The 23,630-nt window shown below is 42.1% G+C and overlaps 1 protein-coding gene across 1 annotated transcript in view; it reads left to right on the forward strand.

Moving 5' to 3' along the window:
• The window catches only part of si:ch211-246m6.5 (von Willebrand factor D and EGF domain-containing protein), a 327,759-nt gene extending 304,504 nt beyond the window's left edge, over positions 1 to 23,255 (forward strand). Inside the window, exons 25-31 of the mRNA XM_063049712.1 lie at positions 4,053 to 4,148; positions 5,599 to 5,694; positions 7,111 to 7,206; positions 8,837 to 8,932; positions 9,474 to 9,569; positions 16,587 to 16,684; positions 23,156 to 23,255. Coding sequence (XP_062905782.1) covers positions 4,053 to 4,148; positions 5,599 to 5,694; positions 7,111 to 7,206; positions 8,837 to 8,932; positions 9,474 to 9,569; positions 16,587 to 16,684; positions 23,156 to 23,176 — 599 coding nt within the window. The 3' untranslated portion in view covers positions 23,177 to 23,255. The remainder of the gene's footprint in view (positions 1 to 4,052; positions 4,149 to 5,598; positions 5,695 to 7,110; positions 7,207 to 8,836; positions 8,933 to 9,473; positions 9,570 to 16,586; positions 16,685 to 23,155) is intronic.
• Positions 23,256 to 23,630: the final 375 nt, after the last annotated feature.

Raw genomic sequence — 23,630 nt, forward strand, 5'->3', positions numbered from 1 at the left:
CAGAGTGGGGAATAGAAGGAGAGGAGAGGGAGAGCTATTTTTTTTACTGGAAGGAAAAATTGATATTTGTGCTATCAGGTTGGAGGCTACCCATACGAAATGCAAGGTGTTGGCCTCATGGTGGCCCAAGTGTAGGCCATGGACTGATGTATCTGAAAGGAAATGGGAATCAGAATAAAAGTGTTTGGTCACTGGAAAGTTCTGCTTTTTCTGGATGACGCAGTCCCTCAACTTATGACGGGTCTCACCAGAGTAGAGGATGCCACTTCGAGAGCACCAGGCACAACAGGTGACCCCAGCAGATTCACAGGTGAAGTGTTGTCTCACTGTTTGGGGCACTGAATGGAAATGAGGGACAAGGTAAATGAGCGGGTGTAGCATTGTGGCCGCTTGCAGGGTTAAGTGCTGAGAGGGAGATTAGTGGGGATGGACAAATAGACAAGGTAACCACAGAGGGAGCAATCCCTGCAGGAAGCAGAGAGAGGGAAATAGGTAAAGATATTTTTAATGGTAGGATCCCTTTGGAGATGGAGGAAGTTACTGAGAACGATGTGTTGGTTGCAGAGGCTGATAGGGTCGTGGGTAAGAACAAGGGGAACTCTATCACCGTTCAGGCGGTGGGAAGATGGGGTAAGCACGGACATTCGGGAAATGGAAGAGATGCAGGTGAAGACAGCATCAATAGTGGAGGAAAGGAAATCCCATTAATTGAAGAAGGAGGACATCTATGATATTTTGGATAGAAATGCCGTATCCTGCGAACAGATGCGGCAGAATCAAAGGAACTGAGAAAAAGTAATAGCATTTTTACAGGAGACAGTGTGGGAAGAGGGATAGTTAAGATAACCATCGGAGTCGATAGGTTTATAAAAGGTGACGGTCAACAGTTTGTCTCCAGAGGTAGAGACAGAGAGACTGAGAAAGGGGAGGGAGGTGTCAGAAATGGACTAAGTGAATTTAAGGGCACAGTAATGTTGGAGGCAAAGTTGATGAAATTGAAGATCTCAGAATGGGTGTATGAAGCAGTACCAATGCAGTCATCAATGTAGTGGAGAAAGAGTTGGGGAGAATTACTGGGGAATATTTGGAACGTAGCTAATGAAAGCTAGGTATAGCTGGGGTGCTTGTGGGTGCCCATGGCTACTCCTCGAGTCGGTAGAAAGTAGGAATAGCCAAAGGAAAAAAAATGGATGTTTTCATATGTTTTTCTGCTCTTTTTGAATATAAATTTATTTTGTGCATGATTGAGCTCACATTCATTAGCAGGTTTTGCAGGTCAATTATCAACCATTTTGGCATGACTCATCGTGACATGAGTGACATTTTCTCAGGAGATACACATCCAATGACATCACCTGATGCACAAAGGCCATTTATTAATAGAAAAGGCAATTACAAACACAACGTATTCCTTACTTTTCCATTTGTGGTACATCAAGTCGTCAACCTCACAGTCAGCTCAGAGCAATTTATTGGGACATTGATTTTTAAAAGGCAGCAACTTCCAGCCTCATTTTTATATGCTGTATATTGTCTATCAACATTACTAACACGAATTGCATCATCTTCACCTTATGCAGCTCAGTGAAATATATTGTGATAATGACCCCTTGATCAGCCTAAAAGCTACAGTGGCTTGGAGCCACTGATGGCATTGTCTGTTTGTCGAGCAGGGTATATCTAGAAGCACAGGAGAGTGTCATGTCTGTCTCTGCAGCCACTTCTCTTACGCTGCCATAATCTGGCTGCATTAGAGTCCTCTTTACGATTCACTTCCCAGCCGTCAGCCTGGCAATGATGTAGCAAATGCAAACTATGCAAATTGCTGCTTAAGTGCTGGTAAAGTTCTTGCTTGTTTCACTTTGAACACCGGTTTGATCATTTTTAAATTTGGATTTCTGTCAGTTTCTTGACACCTTAACAATCACCACCTTGGATGATAGTGCTGCACATTATCTATTCAGAGCACCAAGAAAGGGTGAATTCTGATCTGTAGGCAAGACAATTTAATGTCCCAACACCAAGTTCCATAGAATAAACCACCAGACAAGAGTAATACATTTGAGGTCTTAAAAAGGGAAATAGATAAGCAAAGAGGTTGAAGGATAGAAAAGTATTGCTTAATCCATTTGATTTAAATGGGAATTATAAGCATTTAAAGATTTTGCTTGGGGGTGGGGAGGATTTCCTGAGCCGAATGAGCAACAACTTCCTCGGTCACTAGAAGTGTCATACCCAGAGGCCTTTGTGCCTTTCACTTCTAATTAATTTAGTAGTCACTTTTTGTTGTTATCTGTTAAAACAAGTTCACTCCGGTGTCCCCTCTCCCCTGTCTTGTTTGTCTGCTGCCTAAAACCCTTTGCGGAAGCCATCAGGAGAGATGAGGGCATAAGAGGGGTGACGCTGCCAGGCAGTGGAGGGACCCAAGTGAAAACCTCCCTGTACATGGACGACGTCACCATCTTCTGCTCTGATCCGAGGTCAGTTTGCAGGTTGATTGGCATCTGCAAACAGTTCGAGCTAGTGTCGGGGGCCAGGGTCAACTGAACGAAGAGCGAAGCCATGCTCTTCGGCAACTGGCCCGACCGATCCAGTGTCCCCTTCACCATCAGGTCTGACCACGTGAAGGTGTTGGGGATCTGGTTCGGAGAGGCCGAGGCGTGTGACAAGAACTGGCAGGAGCGGACTGCCAAGGTGAGACAGAAACTGGGACCGTGGGGAGGGCGCTCCCTGTCGATAACGGGCAACAACCTGGTCATCAGGTGTGAGGTGCTTCAGGGCTGCTGTACTTGGCGCAGGTGTGGCCTGTCCCCCGCTCCTACAGCTCGGAAATCACCCGAACCGTCTTCAGATTCGTCTGGGGATCCAAGATGGAGCAGGTGAGACGGACCGTCATGCACAAGTCCCTGGACAACTGGGGCAAGAACGTCCCCAATGTCGCCCTCACCCTGATGGCCAGCTTCGTATGTGGCTGCATCAAGTTGTGTGTAGAACCCAGGTATGTGGGCACCAAGTACCACTACGTGCCCAGGTTCTACCTGTCGCCCTGGCTACGAAGGATGGGTCTGGCCCCACTCCCGCGCAACACCCCAGTCAGCTGGTCGTTGCCGCCATACCTGTCCTTCGTAGAAAAGTTCTTCCGGGAGAACCCCTTTGACCATAGGGCCATTAGGCAGTGGTCGGCACATAACGTCCTGCAGGCACTGCAGGAAAAGGACGTGATGGACACAGTGGGGTGGTTCCCTGAGCAGACTGTCCAGTTCATCTGGCAAAATGCCTCATCGCCAGACCTCACCAACAGGCACCAGGACCTCGCCTGGCTGGCGATGAGAGGGGCCCTCCCAGTCAGTTCCCTTCTGGACGCCCGGAACATCGTCTCCGCACCCCACTGCCCATGGGAGGACTGCAGTGAGGAGGAGTCTGTGACCCACCTCTTCGCACACTGTCAGTTCGCAAAGTGGGTGTGGAGGAGGATGGACGGGCTAGTGTCACGTTTCATCCCCAGCAGCTGCGTAACAGAGGACTCTCTGATCTACGGGCTGTTCCCGGGGACGCACACGGAGACCAACATCCGGTGCTGCTGGCAGATCATCAACTCGGTGAAAGACGCTCTTTGGTCGGCCCGAAACTTGATGATCTACCAGCACATGGAGATGTCCGTGGGAGAATGCTGCCGACTGGCTCATTCTCGGCTGCAGGAGCACATGCTGAGGGGCGCACTGAAACTCGGTGCAGCCACCACAAGGGCCCAGTGGGGAAGGACCACAGTATAGGTTTCTCCACCCGTGGGAGTGGGAGGGGTCGGGTGGTGGGGAGTATACCCCTCAATGATGATGTGGTAAGGTGAACAACTGGAGTGCCACGTGGGTGGCCACAAGTACGGATATGTACAGACTATGATGGAAACGTACGTAAAGGATGGAAAGTTATTGAATGGTTTATTGTATATATTTATTTTTGAATTAAGTATATTTTGAAATTTTAAAAAATCTTCATCCTGTCAATGTGCTGTGTTGAATACAGTTGAAACTGATACTACTTTATATTTTTAGTGGTTTGCAATAGACACTGTCAAAATGGTGGAAAGTGCACTTCCCCTGATGTGTGCAAGTGCAAAGCTGGGTGGACAGGCCCCTCATGTGAAACAGGTAAATAGATTAGAACTTTGAATGTTAAGCTGAAGATGTACATTTTTACAATTTGGTTTATTTGTCATATGTGCATTGAAACATCCAAAGGTAGTATGAAATGCGTTGTTTGTGTCAATGACCTGCACAGTCTGCGGATATGCTGGGGGCAGCCCACGAGCGTCTCCATGCTTTCAGTGCCAAAATAGTATGCCTACAGCTTACTAACCCTAACCCGTACATCTTTGAAATATGGGTTGAAACTGGAGCACCCAAAGGAAACCTACACAGTCATGGGGAAAACGTGCAAACTCCTTACTGTCAATGCAGGAAATGGGCACCTGACCATTATAATTGTAAATGTTACACTAACCACTACACCACTAGAACACTCTAGATACTGTTTTCTCCTCAGGTGAACGTCAGGTGTTAACATGCATTGTCCAAAGAATAATAGAGCATCATCTGTGGGGAGGGCTGGTAGCAACTCTTCTCCTGTCTGGACATATTGTAATAATCAGGATATGATATTAAAGTTATTTATTTCAATTTGTTTCTTTTTCCCTTTTGCTTCTCAATGCTGAATTTTAGATTATTGTTATTGCACCCTGTCATAGAGTGTTGCCTTGACAATTTTAGTCTGCACCCCATCACAGATTGTTATCTCAAAAACTTCGGCCCATACTTTATTTTCCCCACTACCCTCTTCCCTGCAAATTAAAACTCACTTCTGTTCTGTCTTCTCCCTCCCTGATGAAGGGTCCCATTTTCCTTCACCGTTGTGCTGCCTGTGCTGTTGTGTGCCCCCAGCACTGTTTTTGTTTTGCATTTCCAGCAACTGCACTCCTCTGCTCCTAAGAATGTGTGATGTTTAGTTAAGCAACATATTCTCAATCTTGGCAAGTAACTAAATTTCCCTGACCTCATCGCATCATCACTGAGGCCTGATGCGGTTGTTCTGTCAGAAACCGTGAAGCAGATGGTCATGGTAGCACTGAGAGTACATTGGGAAGATTAGATTGAGGAGGTATTTAAGTGTAAGAAGTCCAATTACCAGGAGCTGGTAGAGCAGGGCCAGAGGCAGGAGCTGGAGGACACGATGTGAGCCTATAGGGGTGAAGATTAGAAGTATTCCTGGCTGCTCTCACTGCAGAACTTACTCTCTCTTTGGCATTATGGAGGCTACAAAGAGGAGGACCGTCAGGACCGTCACAGAGGCTGCCGAATGTGCTTCCAGGTGGCTGTGGACCCATGCACCAATGCTCATGGACACAAGCCTGGGCCTGATTAACCCTGGCGAGGATATCTGATGTTGAAAGTCCCCAAACACCTGATGACCCCAGGTTACATCACTGATGATGTGTCCCAACGTGTCCTGGGATGTATCTCATCAGCATTCTAAAAAATGTGGTGTATATTCTCTTAACTCTTAAATGGTACGCTGATTAACTGTCTTCCTCGCTTTGTGCAGCTGTTTGTACCCCTGTGTGTCTCAATGGTGGCATCTGTATTCGACAGAACGTCTGTATCTGTCCTCGTGGATTCTATGGACTTCAGTGTCAAAATGGTAAGTTCTCTCCCTATTAATTATTCAGTGGTTAATGCATTAATACTTACTATTGAGATGCAATCTGGAATTACAGATATGTTCCAAATAAATTGTACAAGAGAAGCACAGAAGTGAATTTTTCTTTCAACAACACGATGGAGATCAGAAACCACATTCTAGGGGTGTTATTTTTAATAGTAACAGAAATGTTGGAAGATTGTCATTACTAAATGGAACAAAAGCATACTCTTGTGAGCCACTCTTCAATCTTTGCCACGGAAATTCCAGCCAGTTTGTGCACACGAGAGTGAGAAGTTCTGGCTTGGAGCCTGATTTTTATTTAATTATTGAGATACAGCGTGGAATAGGCCTTTTGGCTCCTTTGAGCTGCACCACCCAGCAACCACAATTTCACACTAGACTAATCACAGGACAATTTACAATGATCAATTAGCCTACCAACCAATATGTCTTTGAACTGTGGGAGGAAACCAGAGCACCCGGAGAAAACCCACATGGTCATGGGGAGAACGTAGAAACTCCTTACAGGCAGCAGTGGGAATTGAACCCAGGTAGCTGGTACTGTAAAGCGTTGTGTAAACCACTATGTTATCATGTCACCCATGCTTATCAAACCCATCATTTTGTGATATGTATAAGAAATATTGCTTTAAAATGTGAATAAGTTTATCTTTGTGATTGCGTCTTTTCCTTGTATCAGCAGATTTCAAAAATATTAAATTAGTACAGCACTGTAAAAACGCTGAGAACAGTGGGAATTAAAATACAGATAAATCATGAAGTAATTAATGTGATTATTAAGCACAAGAGATTCTGTAGGTGTTGGAAATCCATAGTAACACACAAAATGCTGGAGGAACTCAGCAAGTCAGGGCAGCAACTATGGAAAGGAATAAAGAATTGATGTCTTAGGTCAAGATGCTTCATCTGAGACGTCAACTCTTAATGCTTTCCATAGATGCAGCCTGACCTGCTGAGTTCCTCCAGCACTTTGTGTTGTTAATATAAATGTTATTTTATTAATTAGATACATTTAATCTTTTCAGAAAGTTGGATATTTACTTAAAATAACTACTTAAAGTTCAGTAATAAGGAAGCATGCATGAAAACTTGGTAAAATTTAGCCTTACTTCATTCCACAACAGTTTTTCAGAATAGCAAACCCAGGCTGGTGAAAACTCCAGCTATCAAAACTTGGAATTGGAACACTTGAACAACGCTAGTCCAGTTGTGAACCACAGAATTATTCCTCCCAGCTCTGCAATGAAACAAATAGAGAGTTTGTATTTTTAAGATACATAAATAATGATTTATAAAAACATGGTTTTGTCAGAACTAAATATACTGTTGCAAAGAAAAAAATTGAATGGAAGTATTTTTGGGTAAAGTGAAAACCAGTTTATTCCTTTACAGCTGTTTGCAATCCTCCCTGTAAGAATGGTGGCCAGTGTATGAGAAACAATTTGTGCTCCTGTCCTGAAGGCTATACAGGCAGAAGGTGTCAGCAGAGTAAGTTCTACTTGTGTTTAATTTTTTTTATATTTGGTTAGAGATACAGCACAGTAACAAGACTTTTTGGCCCAACAAGCCCTTGCTGGCTAATTAGATAGATAGATACTTTATTGATCCCAAAGGAAATTACGGTGTCACAATAGCATTACAAGTTCACAGATATACAAATATTAGAGGAGATGTAAGAAAGAAGAAAAAAATAAGTTACCTCAAGCAGTCTAACAGAAGTGGGGTCATCACTTCCCCGGCTACAGGTTGACTCATTATTGAGCCTAAAGGCTGGGGGTAAGAATGACCTCATATTGCGCTCTTTGGAGCAACACAGTTGTCTTAGTCTACTGAAAGTGCTCCTCTGTTCAGCCAAAGTGGCATGCAGAGAGTGAGAAACGTTGTCCAGATTTGCCAGGATTTTCCGTAGGGTTCTTTGCTCTACCACAGCCTCTAGTGTGTCCAGTTTGGCTCCTATAACTGAGCCAGCCTTTCTAATCAGTTTATTGAGCTGTTGACATCACGCATGTTGATGCCGTTGCCCCAGCACGCCACCGCATAGAAGATTGTACTGGTGACAACAGACTGGTAGAATGTGTGAAGGAGAGGCCAGATACTCCAAAGTGTATTCATCCACCCGTCCTCCCTCTATACACCCAACTATTGCTGAGTCATCAGAGCATTTCTGCAGATGATATGACTCAGTGTTGTATCTATAGACTGAGGTATACAGGGTAAACAGGAAGGGAGCCAGTGCAGTCCCCGGTGGGGCCCCAGTGCTGCTTATAGCCACGTCTGACACACAGCTCTGAAGCCACGCAAACTGTGGTCTGCTAGTCAGATAGTCCATTATCCAGGATACAACCCTCATTGAACGGAGCTTTTCTCCAGCAATGAGGACTGTTTGGTATTGAAGGCACTTGAGAAATCAAAAAACACGATCCTCCCAGTGCTGTCCTGCTTATCCAAATGGGAGTAGGCTCCGTTCAGCAGGTAGATGACAGCATTGTTGACTCCAAAATACCTGAAGTCCAAGGTATACAGAGTAAACAGGAAGGGAGCCAATACAGTCCCCTATGAGGCCCCTGTGCTGCTTACACCCATTGGGCAAATTCCCAACTAACCCATGAATCTTTGGAATGTGGGAGGAAACCAGAGCACCCGGAGGAAACCCATGCGGTCACAGGCAGAACAACATACACTCCACATAAGGAGAGCAGCAGAACTGAATCAGGGTAGCTGGTGCTTAGTGCTAACTGCTAGGTCACACTGCCTTGCACTAGGTTACCATGCTGCACTAAGTATTCTGCCAAATATTTTACCCAATCAGTTTACATATTAAGTAATTTAAGTATTACTGTGGAAGCTCTGCTCTTCTTGAAACAAAAAGAAAGATGACCCTAATAAATTGTTAATAAAAACTGGATGCATGAAATTACTTGTCTGCCTCTTTCTGACACTGGCTAGATCATCCCTTTTACAGTATCAAATTATCTTCATAAATGTCAGTTTAACCGATGAACATAGAGTTCCATGGGAAAGTGTGGAGGATCTAAATAGACCAAACAAAAATGCCAGATTTGTGAAGGAAAGCCAATGATTTTTTCAGACTTGATTTACTGATTTTCTTCTGCTGCAGGTGTCTGTGAGCCAGTGTGTATGAACGGAGGCAAGTGCGTGAGCCCTGACATTTGTGACTGTCCATCAGGGTGGAAAGGGAAGCGATGTAATCAGCGTAAGTACACTTTGCAATAGGTAGGAGCATAAATAACAGATATTTAGCTGTGAAATTCAACTGACCACAGGAAAAGACATCAAGCCAAAAACAAAAATGCCTTTGTCTCTTTCTGCAGGAGTTATTTAATGTTACTTGACATAATGGTTCCCTCTGCCAAACATTTCACGTGCTTCATCTTTTGCCTTTCAAAATCGTTAATAAACTCCACCTTGGCAAATACTTTGTACTGATTATTCCATATCTTGGCCATCTTCTGTGTGTTCATCTATTTAATTGTTTTTCTGTGGTTTTTAATTTCTTTGCTTCAGACTAAGGTCTCACCAAGCAATATGTTGTGTAATTTATTATAGCTTCGAAAAGCTTTAATTGTAACTGAACTAATTTCTGAACTTTAGTAGAATTGAAACCCATCTTCTTAATAATACTTCCAAGCAATTTCTTACTTCAGATATTAATTTTATTTTATAATACCCGATGCACACCGAGTTTATATTTTAGTCTGCATTAAATAGATTTTCTGTTTTATTTGTGTATACAGCAATTTGTCTGCAAAAATGCCAGAATGATGGAGAATGTGTGGGACCAAGTACCTGTCACTGTCAGGCGGGCTGGGAAGGAATGCTGTGTCAGATCCGTAAGTAGCTGATGCTGGCCCACAATCATGTAATTATATATTGTGTCACTATTGTTGGCCATTTTTCAATGCACTAGCACTTTAACTTGTTGCCTTTAATACCTTTGTGCTGTGAAAAATTGTTCTTTAGCCTTTATAAACTGCCTGCCTGACCCTTGTGCTTCCCTGCATTTAATCAGATTGGCAGCTACCTAAACTCGTCAGTCTTTGTGGTTCAGTAAATGTAAGGAACATTCATGCTTACAACACAAAAGAAGGGACCTTAGACTATCTTTCTGAACTTTGTTCTTTGTGTTTGGTGACATGTATTTCCTATTTATGTAATTGTTCCTGGAATTAAAAAAACGACTGTTTTCACTGAAGAGTATTATAGTGAGGCATCTCTTATAAATTTCTCAGGATCCATGTGAGCATTTCAGTCCAATAATCTCCTTTTTGCTCTATCATTATCAAAACTTTGTTTTTCATTTTAAAATCTTCATTCATTTTCTCACATCTCCAGTGGTTGGAACAGTCTCACCATTTCATACATCTCTGACTATGGAGGTCATTATTTCCCTGCAGAGTCCGTCTATCCAGAATGTGATGGAATATGTTAATAGGGAAAAAATGGATCCCACAAGCTGACATAGCAGAAATGGGAGCAGGGGTGGAAAACGGGTACTCAGATTGGCAAATCGTGGCAACAGATGCTCCACTTCAACCATTGTTGTTTCCTCATGTAGATAAAGGATTTGGACAGAAATCAGACACACGGTTTTAAAAATTTGCAGATCACTGTGTTGCTGGAGCTGTTGAAAAGTAGCGGTGTTGTTCAGATGTCACACAGGACCTTGATTGGATCATACTTCAAGTGATGAGACAGTCCAGGTCTTCATTTTTTTTAAAGTTAATCAAGGCCCTAGAAAAGGTGCAGAAGAGGTTTATTAGAATGAAAGTAGAACTGTGAGATTGTACCTATCAGGAACTATCAAAGAGGTTAAATTTCTGTTCTCTAGATAAGGCTGATGGCAAGGCATGACAGAGGTCTTTAAGATTTAGAAAATGTTTGATAGTATAGAAAACTTGTTTCAAGTTGTGGGAAAGCAGGAATTGGAGCCATAAATTAAAAAGTGTCTAATAAATCTAAGAGGGAATTCAGGAACATCTTTCCCCTGTGAACTCTCGCAATGTAGAACTCAATACACAAGAAATACTTCAGAGAAAGAGCACAGATGCTAAGGGAAAGTGAATAAGCTAACTAGTCCATGCTGGTATTAATGCTCCTCAAAAGTCTTCACCAGACTTTTTCTTCAAATAAGTCAATAAGTACAACCTTCTGTTATTGTTCTCCCCATGAAATGCATCTAACTATGGGGTGCATGGTAGCACAGTGGTTAGTGCTATTGCTTTCAATTGTGCTGCTGTTTTAAGGAGCTTTTACATTCTTTCCATTACCGTATGGGTTCCCTCCAGTTGCTCCAGTTTCCAACCACATTCTAAAGATGCACGGGTCAGTAAGTCATGGGCAGACTAGGTTGACAGGCAAAGGCTACACAGGCAGAAAGGGAATGGGTGACCACTAGACAGCCAAGCAGTAGGCAGGTAGTACAGGAGTTCCCTGAGGTCATCTCCCTCCTAAACAGATGTACTGTTGGGGGAGATGTCTCATCAGGGGAAGGCGGCAGCAGCCGAGTTCATGGCACCATGGGTGGCTCTGTGGCACAGGAGGGAAGGAAAAGGACTGGGAGAGCTACAGTAATAGGGGATTGGATTGTAAGGGGAATAGATAGACATTTCTACGGGCGCAAGCGAGACTCCAGGAGGATATGTTGCCTCCCTGGTGCAAGGGTCAAGGACATCTCTGAGCAGCTGCAGGACATTCTGGAGTGGGAGGGTGAACAGACAGTGGTCGTGGTGCACATAGGTACCAACAATATAGGTAAAAAATGGGATGAGGTCCTACAAAGTGAATTTAGGGAGTTAGGAGATAAACTAAAAAGTAGGACCACAAAGTAATAATCTCTGGATTACTACCAATGTCACGTGCTAGTCAGAGTAGAAATAGGAGGATATATCTGATGAATACATGGCTTGAAAACTGATGCAAGGGGGAGGGATTCAAATTTCTGGGGCATTGGAACCAGTTCTGGAAGAGCTGGGACCAGTACAAACAGGACGGTCTGCACCTGGGCTGGACTGGAACTAATGTTCTAGAGGGAGCGTTTGCTGCTGTTGTTCAGGAGGATTTAAACTAATGCAGCAGGGGGAAGAGAACAAGTGCAGAGAGACAGAGGAGTGTAAAATGAGGGTAGAAGCAAAAAGTAGTAAGGTGAAAAGTAAAAGTGGCAGGCAGGCAAATCCAGGGCAAAAATCAGAAAGGGCTACTTCTCAACATAATTGTATAAGGGCTAAGAGTGTTGTAAAAACAAGTCTGAAGGCTTTGTGTGTCAATACAAGGAGCATTCGTAACAAGGTGGATGGGGGGTTATATGGGAGGCAGGGTTTGAGGGTCGGCACAACATTGTGAGCCGAAGGGCCTGTAATGTGCTGTATTATTCTATGTTCTATGTTCTATGAATTGAATGTGCAGATAGTTAGTAATGAATATGATATAGTTGGGATCACAGAGACATGGCTCCAGGGTGACCAAGGATGGGAGCTCAACATTCAGGGATAGTCAATATTCAGGAGGGATAGACATGAATGAAAAGGAGGTGGGGTGCCATTGCTCGTTAGAGAGGAGATTAACACAATAAAAAGGAAGAACATTAGCCTGGAGGATGTAGAATCGATATGGGTAGAGCTGCATAACACTAAGGGGCAGAAAACACTGGTGGGAGTTGTGTACAGGCCACCTAACAGTAGTAGTGAGGTTGGGGATGGCATTAAACAGGAAATTAGAAATGCATGCAATAAAGGAACAGCAGTTATAACGGGTGACTTCAATCAACATATAGATTGAGTGAACCAAATTGGTAAGGGTGCTGAGGAAGAGGATTTCTTGGAATGTATGCGGGATGGTTTTCTGAACCAACATGTCGAGGAACCAACAAGACAGCAGGCCATTCTAGACTGGGTATTGAGCAATGAGGAAGGGTTAATTAGCAATCTTGTCGTGCGAGGCCCCTTGGGTAAGAGTGACCATAATATGGTGGAATTCTTCATTAAGATGGAGAGTGACATAATTAATTCAGAAACAAAGGTTTTGAACTGAAAGAAGGGTAACTTTGAAGGTATGAGATGTGAATTAACTAAGATAAACTGGCAAATGATACTTAAAGGGTTGACGGTGGTTATGCAATGGCAAGCATTTAAAGATTGCATGGATGAACTACAACGATTGTGCATCCCCGTTTGGCAAAAGAATAAACCAGGGAAGGTAGTGTACCCATGGCTAACAAGGGAAATTAGGGATAGTATCAATTCCAAAGAAGAAATATACAAATTAGCCAGAACAGCTGGCATACCTGAGGACTGGGAGAAATTCAGAGTCCAGCAGAGGAGGACAAAGGGCTTAATTAGGAAAGGGAAAAAAGATTATGAGAGAAAGCTGGCAGGGAACATAAAAACTCACTGTAAAAGCTTTTATAGATATGTGAAAAGAAAAAGATTGGTTAAGACAAATGTAGGTCCCCTACAGACAGAAACAGGTGAATTGATTATGGGGAACAAGGACATGGCAGACCAAGTGAATAACTACTTTGGTTCTGTCTTCACTAAGGAGAGCATAAATAATCTTATGGAAATAGTAGGGGACCAAGGGTCTAGTGAGATGGAGGAACTGAGGGAAATACATGTTAGTAGGGAAGTGGTGTTAGGTAAATTGAAGGGATTAAAGACAGATAATTCCCCAGGGCCAGCTGGTCTGCATCCCAGAGTGCTTAAGGAAGTAGCCCAAGAAATATTGGATGCATGAGTGATAATTTTTCAAAACTCTTTAGATTCTGGATTAGTTCCTGAGGATTGGTGGGTGGCTAATGTAACCCCGCTTTTTAAAAAAAGGAGTGAGAGAGAAACTGGGGAATTATAGACCGGTTAGCCTGACATCGGTGGTGGGGAAAATGCTAGAGTCAGTTATCAAAGATGTGATAACAGCACATTTGGAAAGCGGTGAAATCATCGGACAACGTCAGCATGGATTTGTGAAAGGAAAATCATGTCTGACGAATCTTACAGAATTTTTTGAGGACGTAACTAGTAGAGTGGATAGGGGAGAACCAGTGGATGTGGTATATTTGGATTTTCAAAAGGCTTTTGACAAGATCCCACACAGGAGATTAGTGTGCAAACTTAAAGCACACGGTATTGGGGGTATGGTATTGATGTGGATAGAGAATTGGTTGGCAGACAGGAAGCAAAGAGTGGGAATAAACGGGACCTTCTTAGAATGGCAGGTAGTGACTAGTGGGGTACCGCAAGGCTCAGTGCTGGGACCAGAGTTGTTTACAAAATATTAATGATTTAGACGAGGGAATTAAATGCAGCATCTCCAAGTTTGCAGATGATACGAAGCTGGGTGGCAGTGTTAGCTGTGAGGAGGATGCTAAGAGGATTCAGGGTGACTTGGATAGGTTAGGTGAGTGGGCCAATTCATGGCGGATGCAATTTAATGTGGATAAATGTGAGGTTATCCACTTTGATGGTAAGAACAGGAAAACAGATTATTATCTGATTGGCGGCCGATTAGGAAAAGGGGAGGTGCAACGAGACCTGGGTGTCATTGTACACCAGTCATTGAAAGTGGGCATGCAGGTACAGCAGATAGTGAAAAAGGCAAATGGTATGCTGGCATTCACAGCAAGAGGATTCGAGTACAGGAGCAGGGAGGTTCTACTGCAGTTGTACTACAGGTGAGACCACACCTGGAGTATTGTGTGCAGTTTTGGTCCCTAATCTGAGGAAAGACATTCTTGCCATAGAAGGAGTACAAAGAAGGTTCACCAGATTGATTCCTGGGATGGCAGGACTTTTATATGATGAAAGACTGGATCAACTAGGTTTATACTCTCTGGAATTTAGAAGATTGAGTGGGGATCTTATTGAAACATATAAAATTCTTGAGGGATTGGGCAGGCTAGATGCAGGAAGATTGTTCCCGATGTTGGGGAAGTCCAGAACGAGGGGTCACAGTTTAAGGATAAAGGGGAAGCCTTTTAGAACCAAGATGAGGAAAAACTTCTTCACACAGAGAGTGGTAAATCTGTGGAATTCTCTGCCACAGGAGGAAGTTGAGGCCAGTTCATTGGCTATACTTAAGAGGGAGTTAGATATGGCCCTTGTGGCTAAATGGATCGGGGGTATGGGGGGAAGGCAGGTACAGGGTTCTGAGTTGGATGATCAGCCATGAACATACTCAATGGAGGTGCAGGCTCGAAAGGCCAAATGGCATACTCCTGCATCTATTTTCTATGTTTCTATGACACCAGAGTGTGATGACACTTACAGGCTTCCCCTAGCACAAACTACTCATTTGATTTGTTGCAAAATGAGGGATTTCACTCAATGTTTGGATGTACATGGGTCAAATAAAGTTAATCTCTGCAATCTCTTCTTAAACTATTTACCTGCAACAACTTCATGTATTAGCAAGCTTCATATTCTCACTACTCTTTGAGTAAAGAAGTTTATTTTGAATTCCCTGTTGGATTTCTTGGAGACTATCTTATATTAATGGCTTTTACACTAGAAAATGTGGAACCTTTTGTCTCCATCCCCACTAGAGTTGACAATCACCCATTATGAGTTGCATTACCACATTTGAAGCCATTGTAAATCAGCATACATGGGTTTCCTGTTTCAGAATGATCATTAACTGAAGCACCTTGGCGTGAGAGGGGATTTCTGTGAGCATTCTCTCTTATGACCTTAGACTATCATAATTGCAGTAAGTGCACGTGTTGGCTGAGACTCAGTTGTGATCTTGTTCAGAATTAATGGACACCTTAAGACATTCTGCCACAGGTGTACAATAGAAGCTCAAAAGAGTTTGTGGAGTGCAAATCACTTCTGTTTATCCATATGGATTTATAGTGACATGTGTCGAGGAAGCCATTACAGGCATGTGATTACCAGCAATGTAATTAAGTGAAACAATTGAGTCCACTAAAGCATCCCTGTCATGACTGTTGAGGGCCAGGTCAGCAGTATTTAGGTCTGGCGACCAAGTTAAGTACAAGAGGACAGGTATGATCTGCCGAAATCCATCTCATGTGGCTATTCTGGACCAAACTTGAATCGCTGAAGGATGTTCAACATCTGTGACAGGGCTTGAATGTTTTCACCTCCAACAAAGTGAAACCAAGTGACATAGGTGATAACAAGGCTTCTCTCCCAGATGAGCTCAATGCCTTTTACGCTTGCATGGATCATCAAAACATGGAGGAACCTTCACGAATTCCTAGTCTTTCTTTTTATTTTTGGCGTTTGCTATTTTTTTCCACATTGTTTTTTTTTTGTTTACCCTGTTGGGTGTTGTCTTTCATTGATTCCATCATCTTTCTTGTATTTACTGTTAGTACGCACAAGAAAACGAATCTCAGGGTTGAATAACGACATATACAGTTTGTACTTTGACAATATATGTACTTCAAACTTAAGAACTTTGTTAATTGAGCCAAGGTTGAAGACTGAGGCACTGACTGAACCAGGAGATACCAGATCAAATTTAAATAACAATCCTGAGTACCGATGAAAGGTCTCGGCCCGAAACATCGACTGTTTATTCCTCTCCCTAAGTGCTGTCTGACCGGCTGAGTTCCTTCAGCATTTTATGTGTGTTGCTCTGAATTTCCAGCATCTGCAGAATCTCGTGTTTACAACTAGTAATAGACTGAACATGAAGTGCCACCCATGTTAGACAACAATTTATGTCTTAATTCTGAATTTGCATGTCATAAATAAATTTTGGTGAGAATGGCCCCCGTGCATTTGGACACTTTCTTGAATGCGCTCTTCTTTGGCTTCAGGTCTTACAATATAAACAATCAGCCCCTATTTGAAACGTTGCCTTATATTTATTTCTGATTATGTTTCCAGCTATCTGTGAGCAGAAATGTTTGTTTGGAAGTAAGTGCATCAGGCCGAATGTGTGTGCTTGCAGGAGAGGATACATGGGATTGGCCTGTGCAAAAAAGGTAAAGCTGGAAATCATAAATAAAGACTGTTTTAGATATAACTAAGTTTGGAGTGGAACCTCTACCACATTGATCTATTAAGATGTTTGTGATCTTCCTAAAAGCAAAGCCTTCTTTATTTATCATAAATTTTAATAATCCCATTTATTCTTCTGTAACTTTTTAAAGATGTGTTACCTTTAGCCTGTGTTCCATGTTACACAACACTCATAGGCTCTGTTTACCAAAATCAGAACCAAATTTATTATCACTGACTTATATCAGAATGAAAATCAGGTTTAATATCACCAGCATATGAAATTTGGTGACTTTGCAGCAACAGTACAATGCGATACACACTAATAGAGAAAAAAACTGAATTACTGTACATTATATAATATATATATCACACACACACACACACACACACACACACACATACATATATATATATATATATATATATAAATAGTTTAATTAAATAAGTAGTGCAAATACAAAAATAAAAACTGTAGTTAGGTAGTGTTCATGGGCTTAATGTCCATTCAGAAATCAGATGGCAGATGGAAAGAAGCTATTCCTGAATCATTGAGTGTGTGCCTTCACACTTCTGTACCTCCTTTCTGATGGTATGACCTAGGTGATGGTGACTCCACCATTTTGAGGCATCACTCCTTGTCCTGGATTCTACAGAGGCTAGTGCCTATGATGGAGCTAACTATGTTGATCACATGAAATTTGTTGTTTTTGCTGCTGGAATACAGTGCAAAGACATAGTTACTTTAAATTAACAATGGAATAACAAAGTACTATTCATACACTGTTCAGAAATCTGATGGCAGAGGAGAAGAAACTGTCCTGAATCACTGTACATATCCTCCTCCCTGATGGTAGTAATGAGAAGTCATATCCCCAAGGAGGAGGTTCCTTAGTAATGAATGCCACCTCCTTGAGCCACCACCTCTTGAAGATGTCCTTGAGAGTGGCAAAAGGTTGTAGGTGTCATGTAGCTGCCTGAATCTATAACCCTCTGCAGCCGTTTGAAGTCTTGTGCATTAGAACCTCAGTGCCTGGCTCTGATGCAACCAGTCAAATTGCTCTCCACTGTACATCTACAGAGATTTGTAAGAGTCTTTGGTAACATACCAAATCTCCTCAAGCTCCAAATGAAGTAAGGTGTAGAGTGACCAATTAGTGGGGTTCCGGAGGACTGCAGACATCCCAGAGTCATTTGTTCATACAGTCTGCTGACTTTAGTGAAGGGGGAAGCAAATTGTTTTTTGTTTAATGTTAATCTACTGAGAATATTCTGAACTCCAGGAGATACCAGATCTTCTGTGAGTAAGAGTAGCATGTGTGACGAGAATACACATAAATTAAGATGTTTGCTGGCCTGGGCTAGCATCAGTGGCATCAGCAGTTGGTCTGCCACCTGTCCTCAGGGGAAGGAGAGATAAGGAACAATGAAGCAGCATCTGGAGATGTGTAATGAAGGGACGGGAGAGAGAGCTGTCTAGAGCGGCTCCCCCTTTGAACCCTGAACTGTTTGAAATGATGGACAGGCGATACCCCAGCAGGGGGATAAAAAGGGACAGGTTGGCTAAGGCAGGACACACACGACACCCAAGGTAACGAGACCCTGGAAGCGGAGCGCCTCTCACGAGTCGGTGGGAAGTATCGGGCCTTAAACGCACAGGGTGGAAAGGTACGATCAGCGGGAACCCGGTGTGTGTCCACCCTCGCTTGGGTGCCGGGTTCACTGCAGAGGATCGACCGCATCTGGAGGAGGGGTCACAGTCGGTGACCTCAGGTGACATCACAAAGGAACCGCCCGAAAGCTACTTGTGAGCAATATCGCCAGTCTGTGAGTGGAAGCCGTTTCTGAATGATCAGTCGTTCTCGTTCTCTCTCTCCTTCCCCCCACAATGTCCATCGCCCTGGCAACGATTACTGCGAACTGAACTAAATTGGACCGAACTTTGTGTCACTTTGAAATTGGTCATTTACCCCTAGACAACGATAGAGCTTGATTGATGCTGTTATCTTAATTCTGTGCACATGTATGTTTATCATTGCTGAACTGTTGCATTTATTATCCTTTTGATTATTGTGTTGCTTGTTTCTTTAATAAAACTTTCTTAGTTCTAGTAATGTAGACTCCAACTGAGTGATCCATTTCTGCTGGTTTGGCAACCCAGTTACGGGGTACGTAACACATGTTAAAGAAATCCCCACCAACCTGATTATCAGGCAAAGGCTATACATTATCAGGAGTTTAAATCATATTAAAATATATATTTTTTAAAGTTCTTAAGAGATTATGAATGCAGCTTTTAATTCTGTTGTCTGCCAAACTGAAATTAATTTTTTTCTGAATATTGTTTTGCAAATCTTTAGTTAGGTTTTTGTTGTTTTATTAGAAAAAGATCACAACAGAACTATAACTGTTTATATGCTACCAGCAGCAAGGTGTCAGGATTATAGCCATTAAAGTGTGAACTATTTAACTTGTTTCACTTAGCTAGACATTCATAAGCAGTTCCGAAGTATTGCTTAGCACTGTGCAGTTGAAAAGTTGCTTAACCCAGCATGGAGCAGTTTTATAATGTCCATGCTTTTAGTACCTGTTGGGAAATTTCTCACTTCATTTTTCAACAGGATATGTGTTTCCCCTTAGCAATTTTTAATGGTATGATCTTTGCCAACTGATCTTATTCACAGAATAGGCAGGCTATTTTTCTAACTCCTGTCCACTATGTGTATTTTTAAAGGGGGCGATGCTTTGACCTCATTGAGGTTTCTTACCTCTTACAGCTTTAGGCATAAACATCCATGCTCCACGTTCAGGGAGAACATAGTTCATCTATATCTTCTTCAGCTCAATGGAGCATGTAATGTAGGCATGGTTACCTCACGGTACTGCAGGCTTCCCTAAAATAGCAGGACTCAGAAAAGGCATTCTTATCTCCTAAGGGGTTCTTCTGGAAATGTATACCAGAAGTGTTCAGCTATAACATACAGTGTCACTGTGTCACCAATGTATAATGAACTTAACTCCTGCTACACCTTGGTAAACTAGACTGCTCAGTCAATGTGAACTCCTGGAATGGATGAACGTGTCCCCCTATTATTGTAGTATCCTTATATGTATTAGGAACAGTGTTCAGTGAATCATAGCTGCCACAGCACAGAAACAAACCCTTCGGCCCATCTAGTCCATTTCAAACTTGGTCCCATAGCCCACCATACCACTCCCATCCACGTACTTATCCAAACTACACTTAATTTTTACAGTTAAACTTACATCCAGCACTTGGTCTGGCAGTCATTGCACACTCTGAGTGAAGTCGTTCCCCCTCAGGCTCCCCTTCAATATTTCAACTTTCAACCTTAAACTCTATCTCTTCCCTAACCCAGCCTCTGTGGCAATAGTCTGATTTCATTTGCCCTATCGATACCATTCTCTGTACTCTTTCAATCTTATTGATACCTTTCCTGAGAGTAGATGACCAGAACAGCACACAATACTCCAAATATGGCATCACCAACATCTTATACAACTCAACATAACACCCCAACTCCTATATCCACTACGATGGTCTATGAAGCCAGAGTACCAAAACCTCCCTTATGGCCCTCTCTACCTGTGCAACCACTTTCAAGGAATTATGGCTCTGTATTCCCAGATCCTTCGGTCTTACCACACTCTTCAGTGCCCTACCATTCACTGTGCAAGTCCAACCCTAGTTTGTCCCCCTAAAGTGCAACACCCACCACTTTTCTATATTAAATTCCATCCGCCTGTGTGGAAAGATCACACCCCCTGTGTTACTTCGTAATAATTGTGAGAATTGCTGCATTTCCCTTCTAAAAGAAAGTCACTTTCAAATGTATGACACATGTGAAACATTGACAATGAATTTCACAATAGCAGTTGTTGTACTGATTGCAACTTTAAAGAAGAGCTTCAGGGCAACCCACGATAATATTATAATCCGAAGGAGAAAGTGTAGAGCAATTTCCAAGCTAGTGTGTAACATCGCTGTTTTCAAGAAATGTGCAGAATGAACTCAAACAGAACTTGGCAAGGTTGCCACTTACAAACTAGTATTATGTATTTTTATCGCTATGTTGTCCATTCTAGCAGATATGATAATGCATGTATTTAAAGCTACTATCTAGTAATTGTTTTTTAAACTCTCATGAGATGCTCAAAACTGACACTGCCTTTAGGAATAAAAGATATATGTATTTTTCTGCAAAAAAACACAGGGTTGCAGTGAGTTTAAAGGGGATGGAGGATATGTCACCAGTGAGCCAAATGCCAAGCCATTAGAATTTCTAAACAATGAGACAGCACTTAACATGTTTTAAATGAATATTGTTCTCTGCAAAATATCCTTGGGTGATTTCTTTTGATGCTATGGTGAGCATCAAATGATTCTTTCCTTTGGTGATGAAAGTGAGGCTACATCAACACTACGCTGGATAATTTTGAAAACGAAGATTTTTCTCTTCGTTTTGACCCTCCGTCCACATTGAAATGGCGTTTTCATCCCTGGAAAACGGAGCTTTTCTAAAACACATGCCCGAGTGTGTAAATTTGAAAATGATTGTTGCGTGTTGTAGTGTGGACAGGGTTAACGGAGATATTTTAAAACACTGTCATGACAACACCACAACAACAATGCTTTTTCTGCTTCTGCTTGGTACTGCGCAAGCACTGCCGGACAGTTGTTATAACGTGCAGTCGGTGTGAACGGCGTGAGAGTTAAACTGTAAAGTGAGCTTTTTTGACTAGGTCCCCTAAATTGATTTGATTGAGTCTATCTTTAAAAATATTGATGTCAGAAATATGGCGCAGGTCTGGCGGCAGAGGATTCCACTCTGCTGTTGATCTAGGGTAGAGGATGGCTTCATGTGTGTGTTGTTTACTTTATTGTCTACATTAATAGCTTGTTTGGAGTTAAACATCTCCACATTCTCCACTGCTCTGCTGACTTTGGAGTCGTTTGTAACTCGCAGAAACAGCTCGACTTCATTGTCTAAACGAAGAAGTCCGGTCTGCTTTTTCCAGCATTGGTTTTCTTTGTATTCCTCGAAGACATTGTTGAAAACTTTCTTTCTCTGTTGTTGTTGGTACTCTAGTTTTTGACCAATGGAAATAGCACAACGCCGCCGCAGAAATGAAAATCTTATACCTTTTCCTTTTCGCTTGTTTTCTGTAGATGTGTCTGTGCATGCCCAGTAGGAGTAGGTTCGCCCAAATATCCGTTTTAATGTGGACAGAGATGTTTTGAAAAACGCCTCATCTGGGCACCTGTCGTTTTTACTCAAAACCAGCTTTTTCAAAATTATCCGGTCTAGTGTGGATGTAGCCTGAGACTTAATATAACCTCAGTCTTCACCACAAGAGCAGTCGAAGTACAAGAGTATAAGTTTCAAATAGACTTGCAGACCATGGAAAGAACTACAATAGTCTATATTTAGTTCTCAGGCTGGGCAGTTAGATTCCTGGTGTCAGAGGATTATTTATGTAAATAATGGATAAACCAACACATTCGCACAGAACGGTCCTTATTTTCGTACAGCATATTAACAAAGGTTAGATGCTATACATAAAGCTTCCAATTTTTGGTAGCAAGGAACTGAAATTTTCATTTGTAAATACTGATCCCATTAGGTACACATCAGACTGCAGAAAAATGTCAGAATGTGCTAACATGGATTAGCCCTGTCCCATTTTCTAATTGGTGCAGAGTCACCAAGATTTTATTACCAAAGGATCCTACTCCTGGATAATTCCATTTGTGTTCAATTTTCTAGCTAGCTTTCTAGGCAATTTTCCAGTGATAGGCAGTCATTAACTAGCTCAAATGTTACGTCTCTGAAAATGTATCCTAGTGATCAACATGCTGCTCTCTAATTTGAAACTCCCCAAACTCATTTGTGTCAGTTCAATAGCAGCGAAGCTAATGTGGACTCAGACCAATCTGCTGCAGTGCTGTTGTGTGCCAGCACCAAAGGCAGGCAGCTGACTCCATCCAGATTAAGTCAATCATGCATAAAATAAACATTGTTAAAAATTCACCCTTACGAAAGAAATTGTAAAATACTCTGTGATTTTATGACTAAACATGTAGTTTAATCCAGTCTTTAAAATATGCAAAATAACACGTTATCCCTTGGTTTCTCTCCAGCCCAGTGAAAAACGTCAACTGGCACGGTGTCCTGCATTTTAGGCATAAGATAATCTAATAATATGATGATGAGGGAACCACTTTCCCGGCATCCTCTGTATTTAGCAACCCATTTGATTTTAGGGTTTGTACTTTTACCATGCCAGTTATGAAAATTGAGTCTCTTTTAAGAACATTCAACCATCTAAGCTCATTCTCAAGAATGGTTACCATGTAAGCTAACATGTTGCTTCCATGTTATTATCAAATAGAAACAATAATTTGATCTGTTCCATGGTATTTTCTATCATAGCTTCCTGTTGGACGTGGATAAGCTGGAAATGTTGCAGCTGGTTATTCTGAGGAGTGAGCAGTTACAGCAATGGAGCACAGATTTATAGAGCTACACGGTGAAATGATGTGAGGAAGGCATCATGGTGTATGTCTTTGGACATCAGTACATCTTAAAGAAGTGATCTTAAACTTCCACAAATATTTATGTTGCCACATATCTGAAACATTAGTTGCAGGAAGCAAAAATGTTTGCCTGTGAATTGTTGTATAATTTATATGTAATCAATTAAATATAATTTTTGAGGTCATGTTACAGGATGGTAGATGGTATATTTCTGGTCCCAGTATTGCCCTGTAGTCTGACTACCTCATATAGATACTTGTTTTCTCATGGAGCCTGTGCCCTCAACTTCACATGCCAGTGTTTGCAAGATGACCACTGATCTGCGTTATATTTATGTAGTGTAACATCATGATGTGCTCTGCTTTTATTG

This window comes from Mobula hypostoma, chromosome 5, assembly GCF_963921235.1.
Source record: "Mobula hypostoma chromosome 5, sMobHyp1.1, whole genome shotgun sequence".
Taxonomy (NCBI): Eukaryota; Metazoa; Chordata; class Chondrichthyes; order Myliobatiformes; family Myliobatidae; genus Mobula; species Mobula hypostoma.